The sequence below is a fragment of the Melanaphis sacchari genome, unplaced genomic scaffold, assembly GCF_002803265.2.
Source record: "Melanaphis sacchari strain LSU unplaced genomic scaffold, SCAv2.0 Contig4_pilon_pilon, whole genome shotgun sequence".
Taxonomy (NCBI): Eukaryota; Metazoa; Arthropoda; class Insecta; order Hemiptera; family Aphididae; genus Melanaphis; species Melanaphis sacchari.
The window spans coordinates 2,065,044-2,085,443 of record NW_020271335.1 but is presented as its reverse complement, the minus strand read 5'-3'; the positions used below and the strand labels follow the sequence as shown (position 1 = coordinate 2,085,443).

Sequence of the window (20,400 nt, the reverse complement as noted above, 5' to 3'; positions counted from 1 at the left end):
CTCACGGATAATAGGCCACGGTGTAACACACGCTAGCCAATTAAAAACGTTACTATTGTATTTATATGACGTCTGTGGGCGAACCTAAATTCTGCGGCTGCACGGCAATACTACGGACGACAAGCGGCAATATATATTTCATCTTGAACTTAAATTGATTTTTAATTTAATGTTTCTTTAATACCAACTTGGTTTTATTTTTAATGAAAGTATACCTATACTATATGATGTATTTGTAGTATTAAATAATAATAGGATTAATTACATAGTATTACAGCCAAACCTTACTTGTTATCTACAGTCAGCTGATTAGAATGCACTGTAATTTTACATTGTGACCAACACCAATATTGATATCGTCAGAAATTTCTTAGAAATGTTTTTTTATTTTATTTTTTTTCATCTCAGAATTTGCGTTCTTTGCGTTAAAATTGTGACATATTATAATGTCAACCAAAACATGTAATTATCTTTAAGTAACAAATGGGACTGAACGTCAACGGTCTCTACTGACCATGTCTTCTGAAAATCTGGAAATTGTACACGAAGGATGGTTGACGAAATCACCTCCTGCAAAGAGAGTTCTGAAAGCAGTCAGTGTAAAATTGGTAAGTTCAATTATTCACGTTTATTTTTATTAGTATTCCTATATTAATAATATAATCAATTGTTTCTTGTTCTCTTACTGTTATTGTCTGTAATGTTATTTTTCATGTCAAATAATTGATTAGTATATACTTAATAATTCTAAAGATTTTTTTTAATGTTTTAACTACTTAAATATGTTAATATTTTGAATGTTCTCTTGAGTTTCTAACTTAATATATTTTTGTCAATTAATTCTTTGATGAATATCTATATGTCTTCTGTTGAAGTAGGAAGATATCACTAACAATTACAAATTAGGAAAAGAAATAGATATCTGGAAGCTAAAAAACTAGATTTATAAAAATACTTTTATTTAGGTAATTCATTGAATTATTATTATAAAATTGAATACTAGTCAATAACATCACTTACTTACTAAGAGTTATTTTTACATAGTTAAAAGATTTAGGTAAAAATAAATAACATTTTTGCACTTTATTAATGTTTGAAAGAAAATTATTAAACATTGTTATTATAATTTAATAGTCTTAAATAGTTTTAATAATAAATTTAATACATCTTAAGTTTCATAAAAACTTTTTATTTTTACACATCTTATGCTATGTTATGTTATTTAAGTAAATATATATTGTACTTACACCATATTAATTTTTACATAATAACCTAATGGTTCATTAATAATTTATAATATCTATTTGTTATATATCTTTTACTAGTTTATAATTTTGTTTACTTTAATTAAGTTTAAAAAAAAAAAAAATGTTTTAAATTTAGAAATGGCGTAGAAGATGGTTCGTGTTACGCCATTCTGGTGAATTACCTGGTCAATATTTTCTTGCTTATTATACAGATAAAAGTCGTAGAAAGATGAAAGGTCGAATAGACTTAGATCAATGTGAACAGGTAAGTTTTATTGCTTATTATTTGCTTTAAATTACCAATAGATTTAATTAATAATATTGTGTCTTAAACCTGCTAGTCAATAATTAGTTAACTCAATTACACTAAATATTTTTTTTGGTTTATTAGGTTGATGCCGGATTAAGATTTGAAGATCGCAAATCAAAATATCATTACATGTTTGATATTAAAACACCTAAAAGAACCTATTATTTAGCAGCAGAATCAGAAGAAGATATGAATAAATGGGTTGATTTTGTATGTCATGTTTGTGGTCTTAAGCCATTTACAGTTGATGAAAATGCTGGTAATTATTTAATTTATTCTAAACATTTTTAATTGCTTACCTTTAACTTTATTTTATTTTAGATTTTGAATGTCCATCTGTCAATAATATTTGTAGACCATTTCCTCTTAGTGTGGAAGAACATGATGAAGAACATTCATCTCCCGATTCGCCAACAAGCACATCTTCCAGTCATTACATTCCTATAAGTGAATGTATATCTGGAAAGCCTTTACTTCCAATTCTTCCTCGTTCAACTATAGAAGAGTCTTATGATTTACCTCGACGTATAAGACCTCCACCACGTCTTTCAGAATCACCTCCACCAAGTCCTGGTTCAGAATCTGTGTTTACTGATGATGAATCAATTAATGGTAGCACTTTGAGTCGACCATCTGTTAATTGGCAAACGTTCCCTCGTTTATCTCAAAACTCGCCAGACTTGCCAGTAGCAGCCAATAGAAGGTTTACCAAAATATTACCAGAAGGGTGTTTAACAGCACCACCAAGGCCACCAAAACCATCCCACCTAATAGAAACTTCAACAAAAACTGATAAACTCGTTGAACTTTTAACAGTAGATGAAACTTACGACTTTCCAAGGTCTCATCAAATAACATCACCCCAAGCACAGCCCAGAACACATCGTAGACATTGTTATACAAATGCAGCCCCAGGCCAAGTTTCTGGTAATATTTTCACTTATGATTTTGTGGAAGACTGTGGACCAAAAGTTGAAGAAGGTAAAACTGTAGAATTAGAATCTCCGAGTTTTATAAATTCACCTTCTGCAACTGCCAATGTAAGTTCCGCCTCATTAGAACAAACACCTCCTGCTGTTAATCGTCAATTAAAGCCAGGCAGAAAGTTTTCCGATACTTCAGCTGAACTCTCACCGTTGACTCCATTAGCTAATCCGCCAATTGTAAACCGAAGGCTAAAACCTACTCAAATTAAAAAAAACCAAGATTCCTTTTTTGGTAAATATAAACATATTTATTTATATATTATTATATATATTTTAACGCTTCTTATTTTTCAGATACGACTAGTACTCTAAGATTATGTCCGCCACCAATGGGTAGTTTGAGTCGTCAAAAATCTCGTATAGGACCTAATGTTGTTCCTATAAGTTTTGAACCTCGAATTCATAGGCGGCATTCAGCATCTGATGATCGACTAGCTTCAGATAAAGTAATTATTTATATTTCTTATTACAATAAAATGCAAGTTGATTCATTAATATTAATTATTTGTATAGGTAGTAAAATAAATTAATCAAAAATAAAAAAGTAATTTTAGAATTTCCCTTTTTTCATTATTGTAATTTACAATAAAATAAACTAATTTTAAAAATACAATCAAAAATTATTAAATTTTGGTTGAACTTAGTTTGGAAATTATAGTCAACTGAACTTTACATAGAAACTCTTGTATAATAACTAGAACCAGCAGACTTATTAAAAACCCAGTCAAATAAATAATATCAAAATGTGTTTTACCTCTACGCAATATTTAAATGTATGTTAAAAGCTTCAAATGGCTATAACATCTAAACTTTTCAAATTAAAACTAGTAATTTATTTTAGGTAGTTTTTGTTCTCACAACTAGAGATAAACAGATACAGTTCCATTAATTTATAATTTTTTATTCCTAATTTTTTTTTTTATTAACATTTTTAGGTATCCTCATATCAAATCAATAAGATTTCATCAAACTCACGATATCTAGCTGAAGCAAGTCGTTTCAATGATATTCAATATTTAGATCTAGAATTTGAATCTTGTGACAAACAATATGCAGTAGGTAACCGAACAACTGCAAAAACAACCACCAAGAAAAAAGCATGTAATGTAGGCAGTCAATTCACTTTAGTAATGCATGACTATACTATGATTGATGGTGCATACCCATATAAAACAGTAGATTTTTTGAAAACTGCTGCTTTGTCAATGACTAGAAAACGTGCTGAGCAAGAACGACGATTTGGTAGACAAAACATGGTAAATTAAATATTTTAGGGTGCTTAATTATGATCACAAAATGCTTAACTTGTCACATATTTTAAGTTAAGTAATAATTGAGCGACTATTGGCTCTTAACATTTACATATCTTAGATCAATCAAAGCTTACAATTATAGTTTTTATATAACTTGGGACTTTCATGTTGAAACTAAATGAAATTATATAAATATTAAATACATTAATATAGTCTATATGTTAATTATTTACTATAATTTATGAACAATCCATAAACACTTGTTAAAAAACCAATTTTTTTTCAATTTTTCTTTAAAGTTTATAAAGTTTGGACATATAATTTTAGTTAATTATTAAATAATTCTGTGCATATCATCTTAAATTATTATAAATTACCCATTTAATTAAAGAACAACAATTTAATTTACACAAGGTATTTAGAATATAACGTTCAATACAAAAAGTAGTGTTACTTTACTCATTAAATTATTTTTTATCACCAAATATTTAAATCTTGAAGTATTTTAAAAGAAAAATATTGTCAATTATTTAATGTATGAATGATAATCAAAATATTAATTTAACTGGGTGTTTTTTAGTAGATAATAAAATTAGTTTAACAGGTCTTGAAAATATACACATTAAATATATTTTTATAAAAAATTAAAACTACATTATTAATAAACATATCTCTATGAACTGGTTAATTTACATATTTGTGATAGTATTAAAAATTAAATGCGTATCAACAAATTCGATAACTTCGTAAGGGTTTGCCATTTTATATAGGTCTGATCATACAAACTTATAATTTAGATTTTGTTTTGATATTTATTTTAATATGAATCCTAATATGTAAAATTATGTGTTTAATATTTTTGTGTGACTTAAGTAATTTTAGTTTAATACTTAATATTCTGTAACTTAATTGACATAAACCTATTTGACCCACATCAGTATGTATTGTCTCTACATTAGCAGCCACATCAAATAATTTCAAATTTTTACTTAAACTTAAAATTTATACTTATTATAAATTGATATGATTAAAACTTCAAGTAATTTTGGTGATTTATTTTTTGTTTATAAAAAATGTATTTTTTTTTTTTTTTATCAAAACTGTTAATTTCCTAGTTATTTATTTTTTTTTGTCGCCCAATATTTAATTTTTTTAAGAAAATTAAACCAAGATTATTTTGTAAAACATTTATACAAATTTGTTGATTTTTAGGTGAATATATGTTTTCATTAAATTTTAATATTTGTGTTTAAATTGACTATACATTTGTTTATGATTTATTATATAATTATTAATATTTTGGCTTATATGACCACCCATTGAAGTACTCATGTAATCTTGTTATCCATTTATGATATAAGAAGACAATCTCATTACAAATATTTATGCATTATTTTGATTATACTTACTTATACCATAGTCAAATTATAATTATTATTTTATTTATTATATTTATACATAATTTAAAATGTTTAATTACCTAATATGTTCATTATTTTTATAACATTTATATAATATGATTAAAAAACAATACTTTAATGAGGTTAGGCTAAATTAAATAGCCTAAGTTATTTTCTGATATATTTAGACTGTTAAAATTATATATTTTTAAAGTTTATACGTATTATTATTTTTATTAAAATTACCAAAAAAAATATATATATATATTGATATTAAATTTTATTTTATATTGCCAATATTGTTTTATTTCTTTATCTATGCCTTATAATTCTATTTAAACATGTTAAGTAAATTAATAAATATAAGTTATTCTTTTAGTTAAAGTCTTATAATTTTGATAACAGCATATCCAACTGTTATATCACACATTCCTGTATGGCTGTATTGACATATCATGTATTCCTTTTAATTATTAACTTTTTAACATTCAATAATGATTTATTCTTAATAAGTTGTGTTGTTAATTTATTTCATTCTAAAAACAAAGATTGAGGCCAGAAGCTGCTTAATTTTTTTCTTTTAATTTTAGTATTAGGTTAAAATTTGAATTAAGTATGTATCAGGCCATTTTTTAATGTTATATTTTATATTTAAATGGACACACAGTAAAGTTGTTAACCTTGTGTCCACTAAAATAAATATCTAGTAAATTATAGTAACTCCAATATATTATTATCTTTTAGATTCTTAATAAAAAAAAATGTAAACTTAATTATCATTCTAATAAATCAATGAGAACAGAAAGACATGTCTCATTATACCATTGAATTCTATAATTAATGTTAAAACCAAATAAAAACTAACCACAAAATTAGTTTATTGGAAGAAATCATTAATAATCATTTGTTAATAATTTCATTAAGTAATATTGATACAGTCTACACCCTACTATGACCTAAGGCCTGCTTTTATGCTTTTATCAAAAATAAAGAATGAAGATATAGAAAACTAAATCTCAATAGTCAATATTTACCAATATCGTGATTTTTTAAGTAAATTTTTTAGGAAAAATAAAATAAAATGTTTTACAACAACCTATTCAAAATTCCAAAGACAGAACTTAAATATATCATTATTTATTGTACACTTAGAAGAACTAGTTCTTAAAATTATTATTTAAATATGTAATTTATGTATTACATTATAAGAAGTTAAAATGTAATTATGTTTTGTTTTTACTATAAAAGTTGTATGTTATTTCCTATAAAATATATCTAATTATTTAATCTGAAGAAAATTATTTTAGTTCGTATCTACACTATATGATTAAATACATTTTGTTTTTTTTAATGTTTCTATAAATGTATGATAATTTTAAAAAGTTAGTAGTTATAATAATAATACTATTTATGATATCAGAAATGTTTATATGAATAAATACTGTCTTACAACATTATAGTGTATTTTGGTCAGGGATGAGCAACTAAAATTTACTAAAGAACCAATTTTTTAGAAAATTAAAATCTAGCGGACCAGAACATTAGAAAAAAAATACCATACAAGAATTCCAATAAGGTTTTCGCCCAAAATATACTATTTTTAACTAACTTTGTGGAATTGTTGATCTTATTTGCTAATTCCATTGTCTCCATTGAAACGAAAAAAAAAATTCAGCTGTAGTTACTTATTTTTTAGCGTTGTACAAGGATTTTACTTTGTAATTTATACAGTCATACAGTATATATTATATAATATTATGTTCGATAACCATATTATAGATCTAGTAATCATGAATTTTATACTGTATTAAAATTATTTAATGTAATGCAATTTAAAAGTTGTACTTGCGAACGAGTATTTTTGAAATTAACTATAGTACGAGGGGCAATCAAAAAGTAAGTTGCATTTTACCTTAAGTCAAAAAATCATATCTACGATTTTAGGAAAGAAAAAAAGTTTATTAAAAAGTACACATATAATAGTCTATTTTTTGATATATTCACCAAAAAAGTCTAAATTTTTCGTATCATGGTATGAATTTGAAATTTATTTTTTTAAATTTTTATATAATATGTTCTTATTTTTATATTTATTTCTTATAATTTTAAAGAATTTAAAGTTTTATTTTTAAATTCAAAAACTTGTTGACATACTCAGGTTCAACAGATTCGATAAATTAATGTCATGTGTACATTAAATTTGATTCTATATACTATTTGTACTTAAAAATATTCTAAGTTTTTAATTTACGATAAGAAAAAGTATTAAAAAAAAAAAAAATTAGAGGTAGGTATCTACTTTCTAAATATTAGAATACTAATTGTTCCAGGTTCGACCAAAAATTTAAATTGGTGTACGACTATACATTACTTACAAGCTTTCTAATTCATTTGTTTTTGTAATCTGTATGATTACCAAAGCGCTAAAGTATGATACAAACCTCTTTCTATACGAAGACCTCAGAGTTCTTACTGTCAAAAAGACTGCAGCCATTTCCTATCTAAGACTTCTTTCCAAAATGCAAGGTCATTTAAACAAGCTGATATCTAAACTACACAAAAATCACTTTCAGGCAATCCAAGCAAACGCCTCAATATAAGAATTGTTTAAAAGATCTTTTAGTACCTACTTTATAATTTATATTAAATTCGTGTAAAAATAACTCTATTTTGAGGTTCCTCTTCATTGTCCGTTATTATCAATCTTCCCTCAAATTTATTCAATGTAGGTACATATGGTATAGATTGTAAATACCTATATCAATAACCGTTGATTATTGAAAACAAAAAAAATTATACTTAGTCTACCAATATTTCACTGAATTTATCATACTAACCATTTAATTATTTATATCATTTATAATTATTTAATGTTTTCAGTAAAAATAAGTAAGCTATAAGAATTTATGTTTATATTTTGTATGTTGTGTAATGATTACATAGTCCAGTCTTTATTAAATAAATAATCGTTTAATGTATATATTTCATGTACTTTGACATGTTTATAGCCTAAATTAATTTCAGATATTTACTGATTTACTAAAAGTAAACCATTAGGTATGTTTTTTGTACCTAGTTCTATCATCTAAATAAATAAAAACATCATTTCATGTTTATGTACATCTATTCTTGTTTATCATATTTTTTACAGTCATACAGACCAATTGGTAATCTGGATTCCTATAAGTTATCATCTAGAAAAAATAATTTTGATCAGTAATTTTTTTATACAAAATGTTCCATTCTACAAGATTTGTATTTTATATGGTAAGTCTTACGAAAAATAGATAATTTTAAATAATAGCGTTTAATTTAAATGAGAGTTTATATCAATGGGTAATGGGTATTTAATATTTAAAATTATTCAAATAATTCATACGTGGTTTGAATTCTGCATATTACATAAAATATCCAATGTATAAAATAATCGTCGTTTTTAAATTTTTAAATTTTCTTAGTTTTTTTTTATTTGGTATGTTACCACATCTTTTTGAAACATTGGATAATAATGCTTTGATCATCAACTTTAAGAGTGACTTATGATAAAAAAAAAGATTTTAGTTAATTCCTTCTTTGGAAAGAAGGATAACGTAAAACAATTCAAGTAATTTAAAAAAATAAAAAGAGAATATCTATTTAAAATATTCATGTAAAACTAGTTTTATTTTTATATTTATTTTTTTAATTCAAAATTAAACAGCTTGAGAATTTTTCAATAGATATTGTTAATGATTCTTAATAACTAATAAGTAATAAGTATGAATTAATCTTCAAAACATTTTGGCTCTTTTTGTGCTTTGTACAAATAGGTACATGACTTTTTAGTTTTTTCACACCATACATGATAACATTTTTTCTTTGTATAATAAATTAATAAATAATAACTAAAAAAGCTTGTTTATTTAATTCACTGACGAGTTACATAAATACCAAAATATCCGAAACTTATCATACAGCAAAGCGACTTTTCTAGTTTTATAATATTATTCATTATTTATTTGACAATTTAATTAATATCGATGTAATAAAAATGTACATAATATATATTTCAAAAGTTCCGCAAAGCGGGGAAAAAGATTAAACCGACCATCAATTCTTAAAATACACTGTTGCTCCTATGAGTATCTAGCATTATATTAATCACCATGTTCAATTCATCAATTACTTACATTTTATAAATGTTTTACATATTATATTATTTTTGTAACCCTCCTAAAGATTAATATTTCATGAATAAGTATTGTATACGATAAAAAAAAAAAAAAAAACAAACAAATAAGTCAATGCGGGAAGCATGTCATTAATCATTATCGTGTTATGTGGGCAGGTATCATGACTTAAAACTAGTTTATAGATCTATACGGTAGCTTTATAATATAATAATATAGTGAGTTCCACCTAATGTGATCAGTGGTTTATAGAATCAACAGTTTATTGGAATAAAAAACCCCTGAACCAAATTTTATGTTACTAATGAGTAATGAGTAATGATAAATTGATTTTACATAAGAATCATTTTAGATTTAACAATTTAAGTTTAAAGACCAATTTTATTTTTGAACAAATCATTGTAGTGTATCATTGTACGTCACATACTTAAGCTATTGATATGAAAAAGTGAAAAGATTTATCAATAAAAGAAAAAAATATATACGTTTTGAAGTTAAAAAAACGTTCGCAAAGAAAATCCGCATCAGATTTAAAAATGTCTCATTCTACATTAAAAAACATTTTAAAATATCGTGAGCAAATTGTTGAATAATATAGAGAATAAAATTTGCATAACATACCATATATATAAGTTTTAGTTTCATGGTAATATAAAAATCAAATTAGACAACATTCAAGTCCAATCTGAAATTGATAGCTTTTTTTTCGTATTTTAAATGTATTTTTTTCTTATTTATATTTTCTATGCTATTTTAATTAAATTTCTAATAAGTATATGTATAATTGTATATACTATAAAATATATAAATGTTTTATGAAATCAACCGGCTAATATAATCAAAACGACCTGTAGGTTCCAATGTAATCACATTAAGCGAAACTCAATGTATTATGTTTCACTATGCTTGATAATTTATTGTTCACGACGAAAAATCGTAAAAGATCTTGTTAGTCGAAAATCGGCACTCAATCGGTATAGCGGTTAGTGGTGAACAAATGATAAATTGTCTAAAATGCGATATTATGACAAATATATTTTGGAAACCAGCTACCCTTGTTGTCATTGAGAATTTTTTACAATACTGAACTACCATCTTTCCGCTCTCCGATACAGAAACTCGGAGTGAGTTTTTTCTAAAAATTAAATTTACGTAGATATGACTTTATGAGATTTGGGTATTTTTCAGTCGTATATATTTTATGTTTGTCTAATTTGTTTTCATCAACGCGGCGAGTACCGGAGTACGGGACAGCAATGGTTCGATTTTTAGTCGTTAGTCTTGCTGAAACTCTAATAGCATTTAAATAGAATTTATTATTTTTATTCAGTAACATATTCAAAGTCAGATCGACCGGATGGGTAGAACACGATTCCGCACGTTCATTGTTCGATATTACCTTTTTTTTCTACCCAAATACTTATTGTATTTGATTGCGACGTTGCCATGAGGAATACGATTCCGCACGTTTTTTCTTTTAACATGAGATTGATACAATTAGTGCATAATATTTAGGCACCTGAACTTTCCACTTCTTTACTACGATATTTCAAGTTCAAGCTAATTAAAATTAAGATAATTTGAGTCTTTTGATAAAGTCGATAAAGATAACAATATACTATAAATAGACGGCAAATGGACATCGTATGGTGCAAAGGCGAAACTGTAATATTTTAGGTATATACCACAATTTACCGAGCATCCGAGTTTGTATGATATTTGATAATGACAAGATTATTTTATACTTGTTGGTTAATTATTATATTATTGGCTTTATGTATCAAGGGAAAATATTATAAAACATTATATTAAATTATTATATTATTAAATTTAAAATTATTAAAATTATTTTTTGTAATGACAATTATGAGATCGTAATAAACTGTTTGTAATAAATTTGACAACGTTGCACCCAATTCTTATTGTATTCCTATAAACAATTAAGTGTGCGGAATCGTGTTCAAAAAAAAAAAAACGCGCGGAATCGTACTCCTCCCGACCGGATATTACAGCGTTATTCGCCGATTAATTCGATATTTTCTTATTTTTCACGTTTTCGTTTTGCTAATACAGTATACATAAATATATTTATAGACGTACATATTCAGTATTCTTACAAATTGAAATTACGTGACGTTGTCGATTATGTCAACCGTTCTCAAGTATAACTGCGAATACATTATATAGGTATCTAATATTGTTCGAGATCTTACATTTATCACGGGGCTTAAAATAGTATGAATATTATGTTATATTTATACTATTATAGGTACCAATAAATTATTTATATAGAATATTGAATTTTTTTTTCAATATAATCAGGTATCTACGAGTGCCATTAAACGGATTAACAGCAAAAAACACACACTTAAGAATATAAAACTGTAACAATAGATTTGAAACACAATAGTGTTGTTTATATTATAAATATTACATACATCTACCTATACCTACGTAATACAATATGATTTGTATACTTCTATATTATGTACATAATAATAGAATAAAATATGTTACGACTCACGAGCTCCAGTGTTAGTATTCATTCCCTTTTGTTTGGCAGGTAGATATTGTGTTAAATTTTAATATTATTTTTACACTAACAAGACTTTATTCTAATTAGTATCAAATTAAATTTATAAAATATTTATAATAAATGTTGATTTCAGATTCTTAAGTAACACAATAACAAATAGTTAAATTTCTTTAATTTTGAGTTAAATTGTAAACTACAAAATTGATTAACTATATTACACACACACATGCGCGCACAAATCACTCTATATATTTTTTACATTTGGTAGTAATAATACAGATATAAACGAATGAAAGAAGTTTCTATTTATTATTTTTTGACGTGATATTTTTTTTCTAAAATCGCTTATTTTAGTCAGATAAGGTAGCCCAATATCTAGGTTTAAAATTAAATTCCATAATGTAGGTCTAAGTACGGCATTGAAAGTATTTATCTTTTTATACAAAGTAGATACTAGATAGATACCTATATAAATAGTTTGCAACTTTTTTCGATCCATTTTAATCTACAAGCTTTTAATTTTATTAATTATTTATTTTCATACCTAGAGACCTGCTGCAGTCAATTACTGTGTAAAAACTGTTTATGATGGAAATAAGTTTATAATAAGCAAAAAATTATTCGAGAATGACCAATGTACGCAAAAGAACAATACAACACCAGTAAGAATAATACTTTACTATGTATATTATAATAATTAATAACTTCATTTAGAAGGTATCTAAATATAATACAAAATACGTATGAGGTAGGTACTAACTACTAGCTAAGCAATATCACTAGGTATGTCAGTACCGACAGTATCTACCTATATACTAGAGTATAATTAATATTTGTATCAAATAGAACCTCAGAATACTAAATTATAATTATTTTCATGATTGCAATGTGTTAAAGATTTTAATATATTCTAAGAAACATTTAAAAATTATAAATAATGTATTTATTATGTATTATTTATTTGAACATAATATTTATTAAAAAATTAATTTACCAATATGGCTAATATTATGTGTATTTTATAAAAACTACGCTATTGCCATTTAGAAGGTGTAATAGCGAAATCAGTTATCGTTGTCATATACACATAGTGTAGTATAGGTATCTCTATTACTCATTGTTTTTCATTCAATATGACTTTGATTTTTGATCTATAAAAAATTGGAAAATTTTTTTAGTATTTTGATTAATAAGAAATTTATAATAATTTAAAAATCAAAATACTTAAAAAAAATTCTGTAATCAAAACACAAACTATACTGTAATTTTGTGGTGTCATCGCATACTTTTACAAATATATCTATGATTATGATGTGCAGCTAAAAATATTGTAAAAAGCAATATTTAAATCAAAATTGTTCGCTTTTACCCACATAATGGTACACCATCTATCATAATTTTAGCCATATAGCCATAATTAATAAAACACGGCAAATGCGTCGTTTATGGGATGTAAGGTTGGAAGGGTGTGAATTTGCATCCCATAGGTAGTTATATGTAACATATATTAGAAATTAAATGTGTAATTTAATGAAGAAGTTAAAATGATATTTAATTTGTATCCCAAGAAAAATGGTTGAATGACGTCTATGAGACATGGTGATAAATTGTAGTGTATTATACATTATTTGAGACAGATGAGATGAGTGATTGCACTATTGCGTCATTTTAATATTTGTAAGTGGTCAATAGTATGTATATAACATGGAAGTTGTTTAAACTTTGATTGCCAAGCAAATATATTGCAAAACCATAAGAAAATATAAAGAAAACAATTATAATTAATGATAATAAAAAAATTTAAATATTCTTTTAGAAATTGTAATAGTAACAACTAATAACCGCTTAAGTTAATATTTAAGTATATATTTTATATCTACTTATCATCTCTCACCGTATCATAAAAATTATGTACCTAATAACCGCATAGTATTGATTAATTCTTAATTCAAACATATTTTCAATGCATTCACTTAATCACTTATATTGTAAATGATATATGTATACATATAACGGAGGCTATACCGTTTGTAGACATATTTTTACAGTATTACTCCCCGTAGTATTCCCTACTTACTTCCCTTCAATAACAGTGTAATCCAGATGGCAGATTATTATTCGTATCACTGCTTAATAGTTAATATGTTAGGCTTAAGTGTATAACATACACACTTAACATTTTTTAATAGGAACCGGACACGAAATGGGTATCAAACTTGACTCTTTATCACGAGCTGTTGGACATAAACAATGACGGTGTTGTATCTATTGAAGATTTAAAAGAGCTGATTGAACGATTTTCAAAACTGAACAACATGACGAATGAACAAAGTTTTATGTTTAGCAGAGTTATCGAAGTACGACTTATTATACCTACCATATATTTTAAATCTTAAAGTAAGATATTTCTTAAAATAAACTGCAGGATCAGACAAATGTCGTGTATTACTTAAAATTACTGGCGAGTGGCGGCCACTTAGCTTTTGCGTTTTAAGAACTATTAAGTAAATTAATTAAATCAAACATTATTCTATTTGCTTCAAAAAATAAAAATAATTTTATTTTCCATGCTTTTAAGAGTTGTCATAAATCTCAATATTGTTCCATTTTAGTATGGTAAAATTAACAAATGTTTTGAATAAATGGCTGGTGAGTGGTGACGATGCTCTCCTCCCTCCCCCAGAGGTCCACACACAGGGCTTTGGACCCCTTTGCCTTGCCTACTCGCAGGCCATGGTATCTGTCATGCATATATTGAAATGGAAAACAACAAGATATTTTTAAACATGATTTACTTGATATAATATTTATATTTTACACATAATATTTAATTATCCCATTACAGAATTTATGGTACAAACATTGGGGATGCATTGATCCATTTGATTACATTACGGTAGAGAAATATCTGAAGTACATTCAATACGTAAAACAAAACAACAATGGTTTGAAAGATGAAGTTGTTCAACTTTTGCCATACTTGTTTAAGGTACGGAATTAATTAGTAAAACATTTTAGTATACAACGCCCGTCGTCCTTAGGGCAGGGTTCGTACCAAGCTCAAAGCTTAAACAAGCTCTGCGCTTTTTGACTTATTATGTATATCGTAATTTACCCAAACTAATTTTCCACGATGTATTGCCTAAATAATTATTTATGTATACTATTTTGAACTTATGATTATTAAGCATTTACAAAATTACAACCATTACAGAATTATTTGATGTTCAAACTTACTGTAAATACAGTAATTAAAAATATATTTTATGTTTAATAATCTATAATTAAGCAGTTAATTTAAAGTTATACATGTTATAGTATGGATAGTATTAACATGATATATTTCCACTAATTAGTAATTGTACAAAACTTTAATGACTGCTGTTATAGAGTTTATATGCATATATTTGCTATTAATAATTTATTTAAGGGTTAAAAGACATCACATCCATCAACATTATATTTTTAAAATCTGTAAGTAAAAATATTTATTTTCTTCAAAAATGTTCTCAAAGTTACGTTATGTAGTGATATTTTTCATATAAAAATTTTTTTTTAAGTAAAATATTTAGAAATTTATAAGCCCATGCTTTATTAAAAGTTTATCTTTATTTTTTTATTATAAACACTAATCAAGTTATATAAACTTATATCTACAAATAATTACCTAAACTGTAATTTTAAATTAATATACTACGTTGAATTATTTTTCTATTTACCAGTATTCATCTACATTTTTAAGTTCCAGAGTTCACCCTAGATTCCGTGGTCATGTATTGCGGTATCTTTCAGTTTTTGTGAAATAACATTTAGTAAGATCTAGTATCCTACAATACGTAACTTATGTGCATTTTTCGCCATTTTTATTACACAATATTTGAAAAGTCTATGATATATTTCGAAGTAGCTAAACTATATAATTACTTATTTTATTGATCTATACATTATTTTAAACATATAATGCTATGATAATATAATTTTAAGTTGAATATTTTATTTTTATCCATAATAATTGCATATTACAAATTACTAGTTAGGTATAACAATAATTTGATTACAAAAAATATACGTAATAATAATATATTAATATTATACACATTATATTTCTAAAGAAATTCATAAACTCGTGTTTATTTAATATACCTATAGTTTTTTTTTAAATGATTCACAAAATTTTGATTGTTAATTGTCTTTAAATTACAACTATACGCTGTTTATTTATATAGTTGCATTATCTAATATTCAATAACATAATATTTAAATTGTGTACTTTGAATAATTTTTATACATTATAAATTTAAATAAGTGTACTATAAACTATTTACTATATTTAGTATAAGTATATAACTTATGTAAATATACTTAAGTATACCCAGTATTTAAATATACCCAATATTTATATACAAGAAATTTACTTGAATAAATTTCAATATAGTTTGCTTTACATTTTAAAGTAGTCACCTATTTGCATAAAAATGTTTGTAATCTTGGAAATTCATTTTGAATTATTTCAACTATCATTACAAAAATAATTAAAAATATTGTTTTCCACACAGGTTGTTGACAAAGACCAGAATGGTGACATTTCAAAAGAAGAATATAATACATTTTTAAAATGCATTGGGACATCAAAGAAGGTAATAAATAATTATATTTAAATTACAATAAATACATTACTATAATACTATGTTTACCTTGAATTCTCGGCTATAAATGAGGTTGTAAATTAAATAATTATGCATATCTATAAATGGTATTCAAAATTCAAATTAAGTATGAGTTGAAAATTTGATTCAAGATAACCATTATAAATCCAAAATTGTTTTTTGCATATATATAGACCAATGTGCAATGCATATTGTGCATATCATAACAATATTTGTTTAATGTTTTAATAGTATATTTAATGAAAAAAATCTGGATTACTAACATATATTTAGAATTAAATGTCTATTTTTCGTACATTTTTTAGTAAATATTTTTTTTTTAAGAAGCTTATCTATTTATTTATTTATTTATTTATTATTTTTTGGGGGGGTTTATTGGGTCTTTAATACCGTCCAGTCTCACAATCAAACTTCCATTCTTTTCTATCCAGTGCTAGATTTCTCTAATAAGAACCATATACCATCTGTTTAATATCCTTTTTTATAATATCTTCCCATCACATTCTTGATCTTTTCAGAGGCATTTTACCTGCAGGATTTTATTCAATCATTGCATGGAGTAGTAGATTTTGACTCCTCTAAACATGACCAGCTCACCGTAGTTTTCTACTTCTGAAAACCTCCAATATATCCGAACTACTATATAATGTTTCCAGCTCTATTTTCTTTCTTTGTCTCCAGTTCCTAGTTATTTCGTCTTTGACGGGGCCATATATTTTCCGCAACACTTTTCTTTCAAAAACAATGAATGTGATTGTCAATTTTTTTAAGTGGCATGTTTCCGATCCATAAAATATAACCGATCGTATCAAGGACGTATATATAATTGCTCTTTCATTCTTCGCGATACTGCTTGTGAGCTTAGTACCTTAGACAATCCATAGTAACATTTATTCCCAACTTGAATTTTTGCTGCTACCACGTTAGCTACATTATTTTTTTTCAGTCAGAATAGTAACGAAGTATTTGAACTGTTTTATTCTTTTAAATACAAAGTGATCTATTTTTATACACTGACAAAACGGTAGTCACCGTCTACTCAAAAATATCTACTCCGTTTTTCCTTCGTTTACACATAACTCTTTTTTTTGATGCTGCTTTATACAGCCTAATGAATAAAATCTTCAACCTATCCTGAGACTCTTCCATTAGTACTATATCGTCAGCATAAGCAAGTAAACCTATCGATGTATTTTGTAGCCTAATGCCTTCATTTATCTATTTTAATTTCTCAAATAATCTTTTCCAAAACCACGTTGAACAAAATCGGCGACAGCGAATCGCCTCGAGTCCACTGTAACCGGATCAGTTATTGAATTTCCCAACTGAATTATTATCAAGGTCTCCATAACACTGATTGATATTAAATTGATCAGTTTTTGTGGAAAATGAAATTCTTTCATAATATTCAGTAGACTCTCTCTATGAATACTACCATACGCTATTTTTGAAATCTACGAAAAGTGTACGCATTTCTTTATCAAACTCATATTTTTTGATACAGCTGTCTAATTATGAACATCTGGTCCGTCGTGGATCTGTCAGCTCTAAACCCTCCTTGGTAGTGTCCTATTATTTTATTTGCTTTTTTTTTATTCTGTCTAAAACACAATTTGAGAATATTTTATGCGCTACATTGAGCAAGGATATTCCGCGATAGTTGTTGCAATATTACGAGTACTTATCTCCTTTTTTATGAATTGGACATAATACTGCCATTTTCCAATCATCTGGGAGTTTTTCTGTTGTCCATACTCTACTAATCACTTGCCAGATCCATTATTATTTTTCATAATTTAGATTTGTTTATATTACATACATTTTTAATATTTTGTGAATATTATTTTTTGATGAATTTCAAGTTATAAATATTTAATACTATAAATGTATTTTACGAAGTTTTCTTTAACAAAATTGAATATATTCATTAAAAATTTTAGTGCATATTTCATGTTTTTTTTTTTTGAGCATTAGGATTAATGTTGCGTTTTTGGTTTGTTGCACAGGCCAATTTAATTAAGTCATTGGGCATTGTAAACGACAAAGATGATGCAATTAAACTGGAAGATTTAATGTTGGTTATTAAAAAGCATTTGTTTTACAATAAAGATAAAATTCAAGATCAAGATATATCAATCAACAACGGCACCATCACCTATAAGTACAACAAATAATAATTATAACATTATCTATTATGTACACGGTACACCTAGCTGTAATCTGTTTAATGAATGTTACTACCTTAACCCCTATTTAACATAATATACTTGATTATTTTGGCATTAATATTACCTATGCCTACTTGTCACTTAACTTTGAAGATTTAATCTAGAATATTTGTATTACTTATTTAACCACCTATCATACTAATTCCATTGTAGATGTATAATGCTAAAACGAAAATAAAGTTCCAGTGGATATCAGCATATATATTGTTGTTTTATGATATAATAAAATATAAATGTTACTCCTTATACTGATATATATATATATATATTTTCTACTTTTCAGTATTGTCCTCGTGACAATTTAATGTTTACAAAAGGTATGATTCGCATTTTAGAACCAAAAAATTAAACATATATATATATATATATATATATATACATTATAATATTATAGTAACTTATCTATATATTATGGAAAATATATTGGTATAATACATTTTTTAGTTTGACTATATAATAAATAATATGATTATTATCGTTTGTGCGATTGATTTATAACCGTGTTCAATAAAAGACTTATCGTTATTTACCATAAAACTACATGCGTATACAGGGATTAGATATTCGACAACAATTATGACATTTTTATACGGGTATAGATTTTCAGTTATAACAACGATGTTGAATTTTTGGAAAGCTAACTGTTAAAACACAATGAAGTGTTTGAAAAAATGTATATGTGCTTACTTACGAATTACACAAAAATAGTATCTTTATGACTATATAATACACTTGTATATAGGCGTATATTGTCTAACGTGTACATTTTCTAGATTTTAGACGGTCTAAATTTATAAATAATTAATTTAACTAGGTTTAAACTAGGGTGACCAGACGTCCCGTTTAAAACGGGATTGTCCCGTTTTTGGTCATCATGTCCCGTTGTCCCGACAAACTTCGAACGGGACGCTTTTTATCCCGTTTTTAGAAGATGGTCCTGTTTTAATCCCGTTATTTCAATATTATTATATTATGTTTGTGAAAAAAATATCGATTTAAGAAACAATTAATATAAAACAGTTTTAGTCATATATATGTTTAAAATTAGAACCAAATTTATAAATAACAGACACCATGTTCAGCTGTGCGACTATTTCGATCGTCGTCGTCTTATCACACCGACCGACCAAACCACACACACGCTACACAATTATTATTATTATTCCTTAAATATAAAAGTATATAGACAGTCGTCTGCTATTTTTGTTTTTCAATTATTACGAATACCCGTATTACGGTATCGACAACTGGACGACAAGCCTGTAGTCTTATGAATATTATAATTATATTGATTCGATTATTAATAATATTATTATTATTCTATTCTAATTCTATTATGTTCTTTATCGTTTTTACGTTGTCCGTCTTCTTCCTTCTTTTATAGGCATTACGCGTTTATCGCTAATAGTTGTTAGTTGACACTGTTCGCTGTTGATATTCGATCAATGAATTTCTTTCTGTAAACTCATTCTTTGGGGTGGGGGGGGGGGGTTAGACGTTTCAGATGTCCCGTTTTTTTATTTTCTTAATATGGTCACCCTAGTTTAAACTCAATTATGCTATACAACTCGTATAACTGCATTATATCCCTCATTTATCCAAAA

The 20,400-nt window shown here is 25.8% G+C and overlaps 2 protein-coding genes across 2 annotated transcripts; both read left to right on the top strand.

The window, feature by feature from the left end:
• Positions 1 to 384: 384 nt before the first annotated feature.
• On the top strand, positions 385 to 3,976 carry LOC112599097 (protein daughter of sevenless). The gene is made up of 6 exons (XM_025345834.1): positions 385 to 608; positions 1,384 to 1,512; positions 1,639 to 1,816; positions 1,879 to 2,775; positions 2,838 to 2,989; positions 3,479 to 3,976. Exons 1-6 carry the CDS (start codon positions 516 to 518, stop codon positions 3,806 to 3,808), a joined length of 1,779 nt encoding a protein of 592 aa, XP_025201619.1. The 5' UTR covers positions 385 to 515; the 3' UTR covers positions 3,809 to 3,976.
• Positions 3,977 to 8,430: 4,454 nt separating this feature from the next.
• LOC112599192 (sarcoplasmic calcium-binding protein) lies at positions 8,431 to 18,986 on the top strand. The gene is made up of 6 exons (XM_025346007.1): positions 8,431 to 8,463; positions 12,450 to 12,563; positions 14,091 to 14,258; positions 14,747 to 14,890; positions 16,458 to 16,538; positions 18,575 to 18,986. Exons 1-6 carry the CDS (start codon positions 8,431 to 8,433, stop codon positions 18,740 to 18,742), a joined length of 708 nt encoding a protein of 235 aa, XP_025201792.1. The 3' UTR covers positions 18,743 to 18,986.
• Positions 18,987 to 20,400: the final 1,414 nt, after the last annotated feature.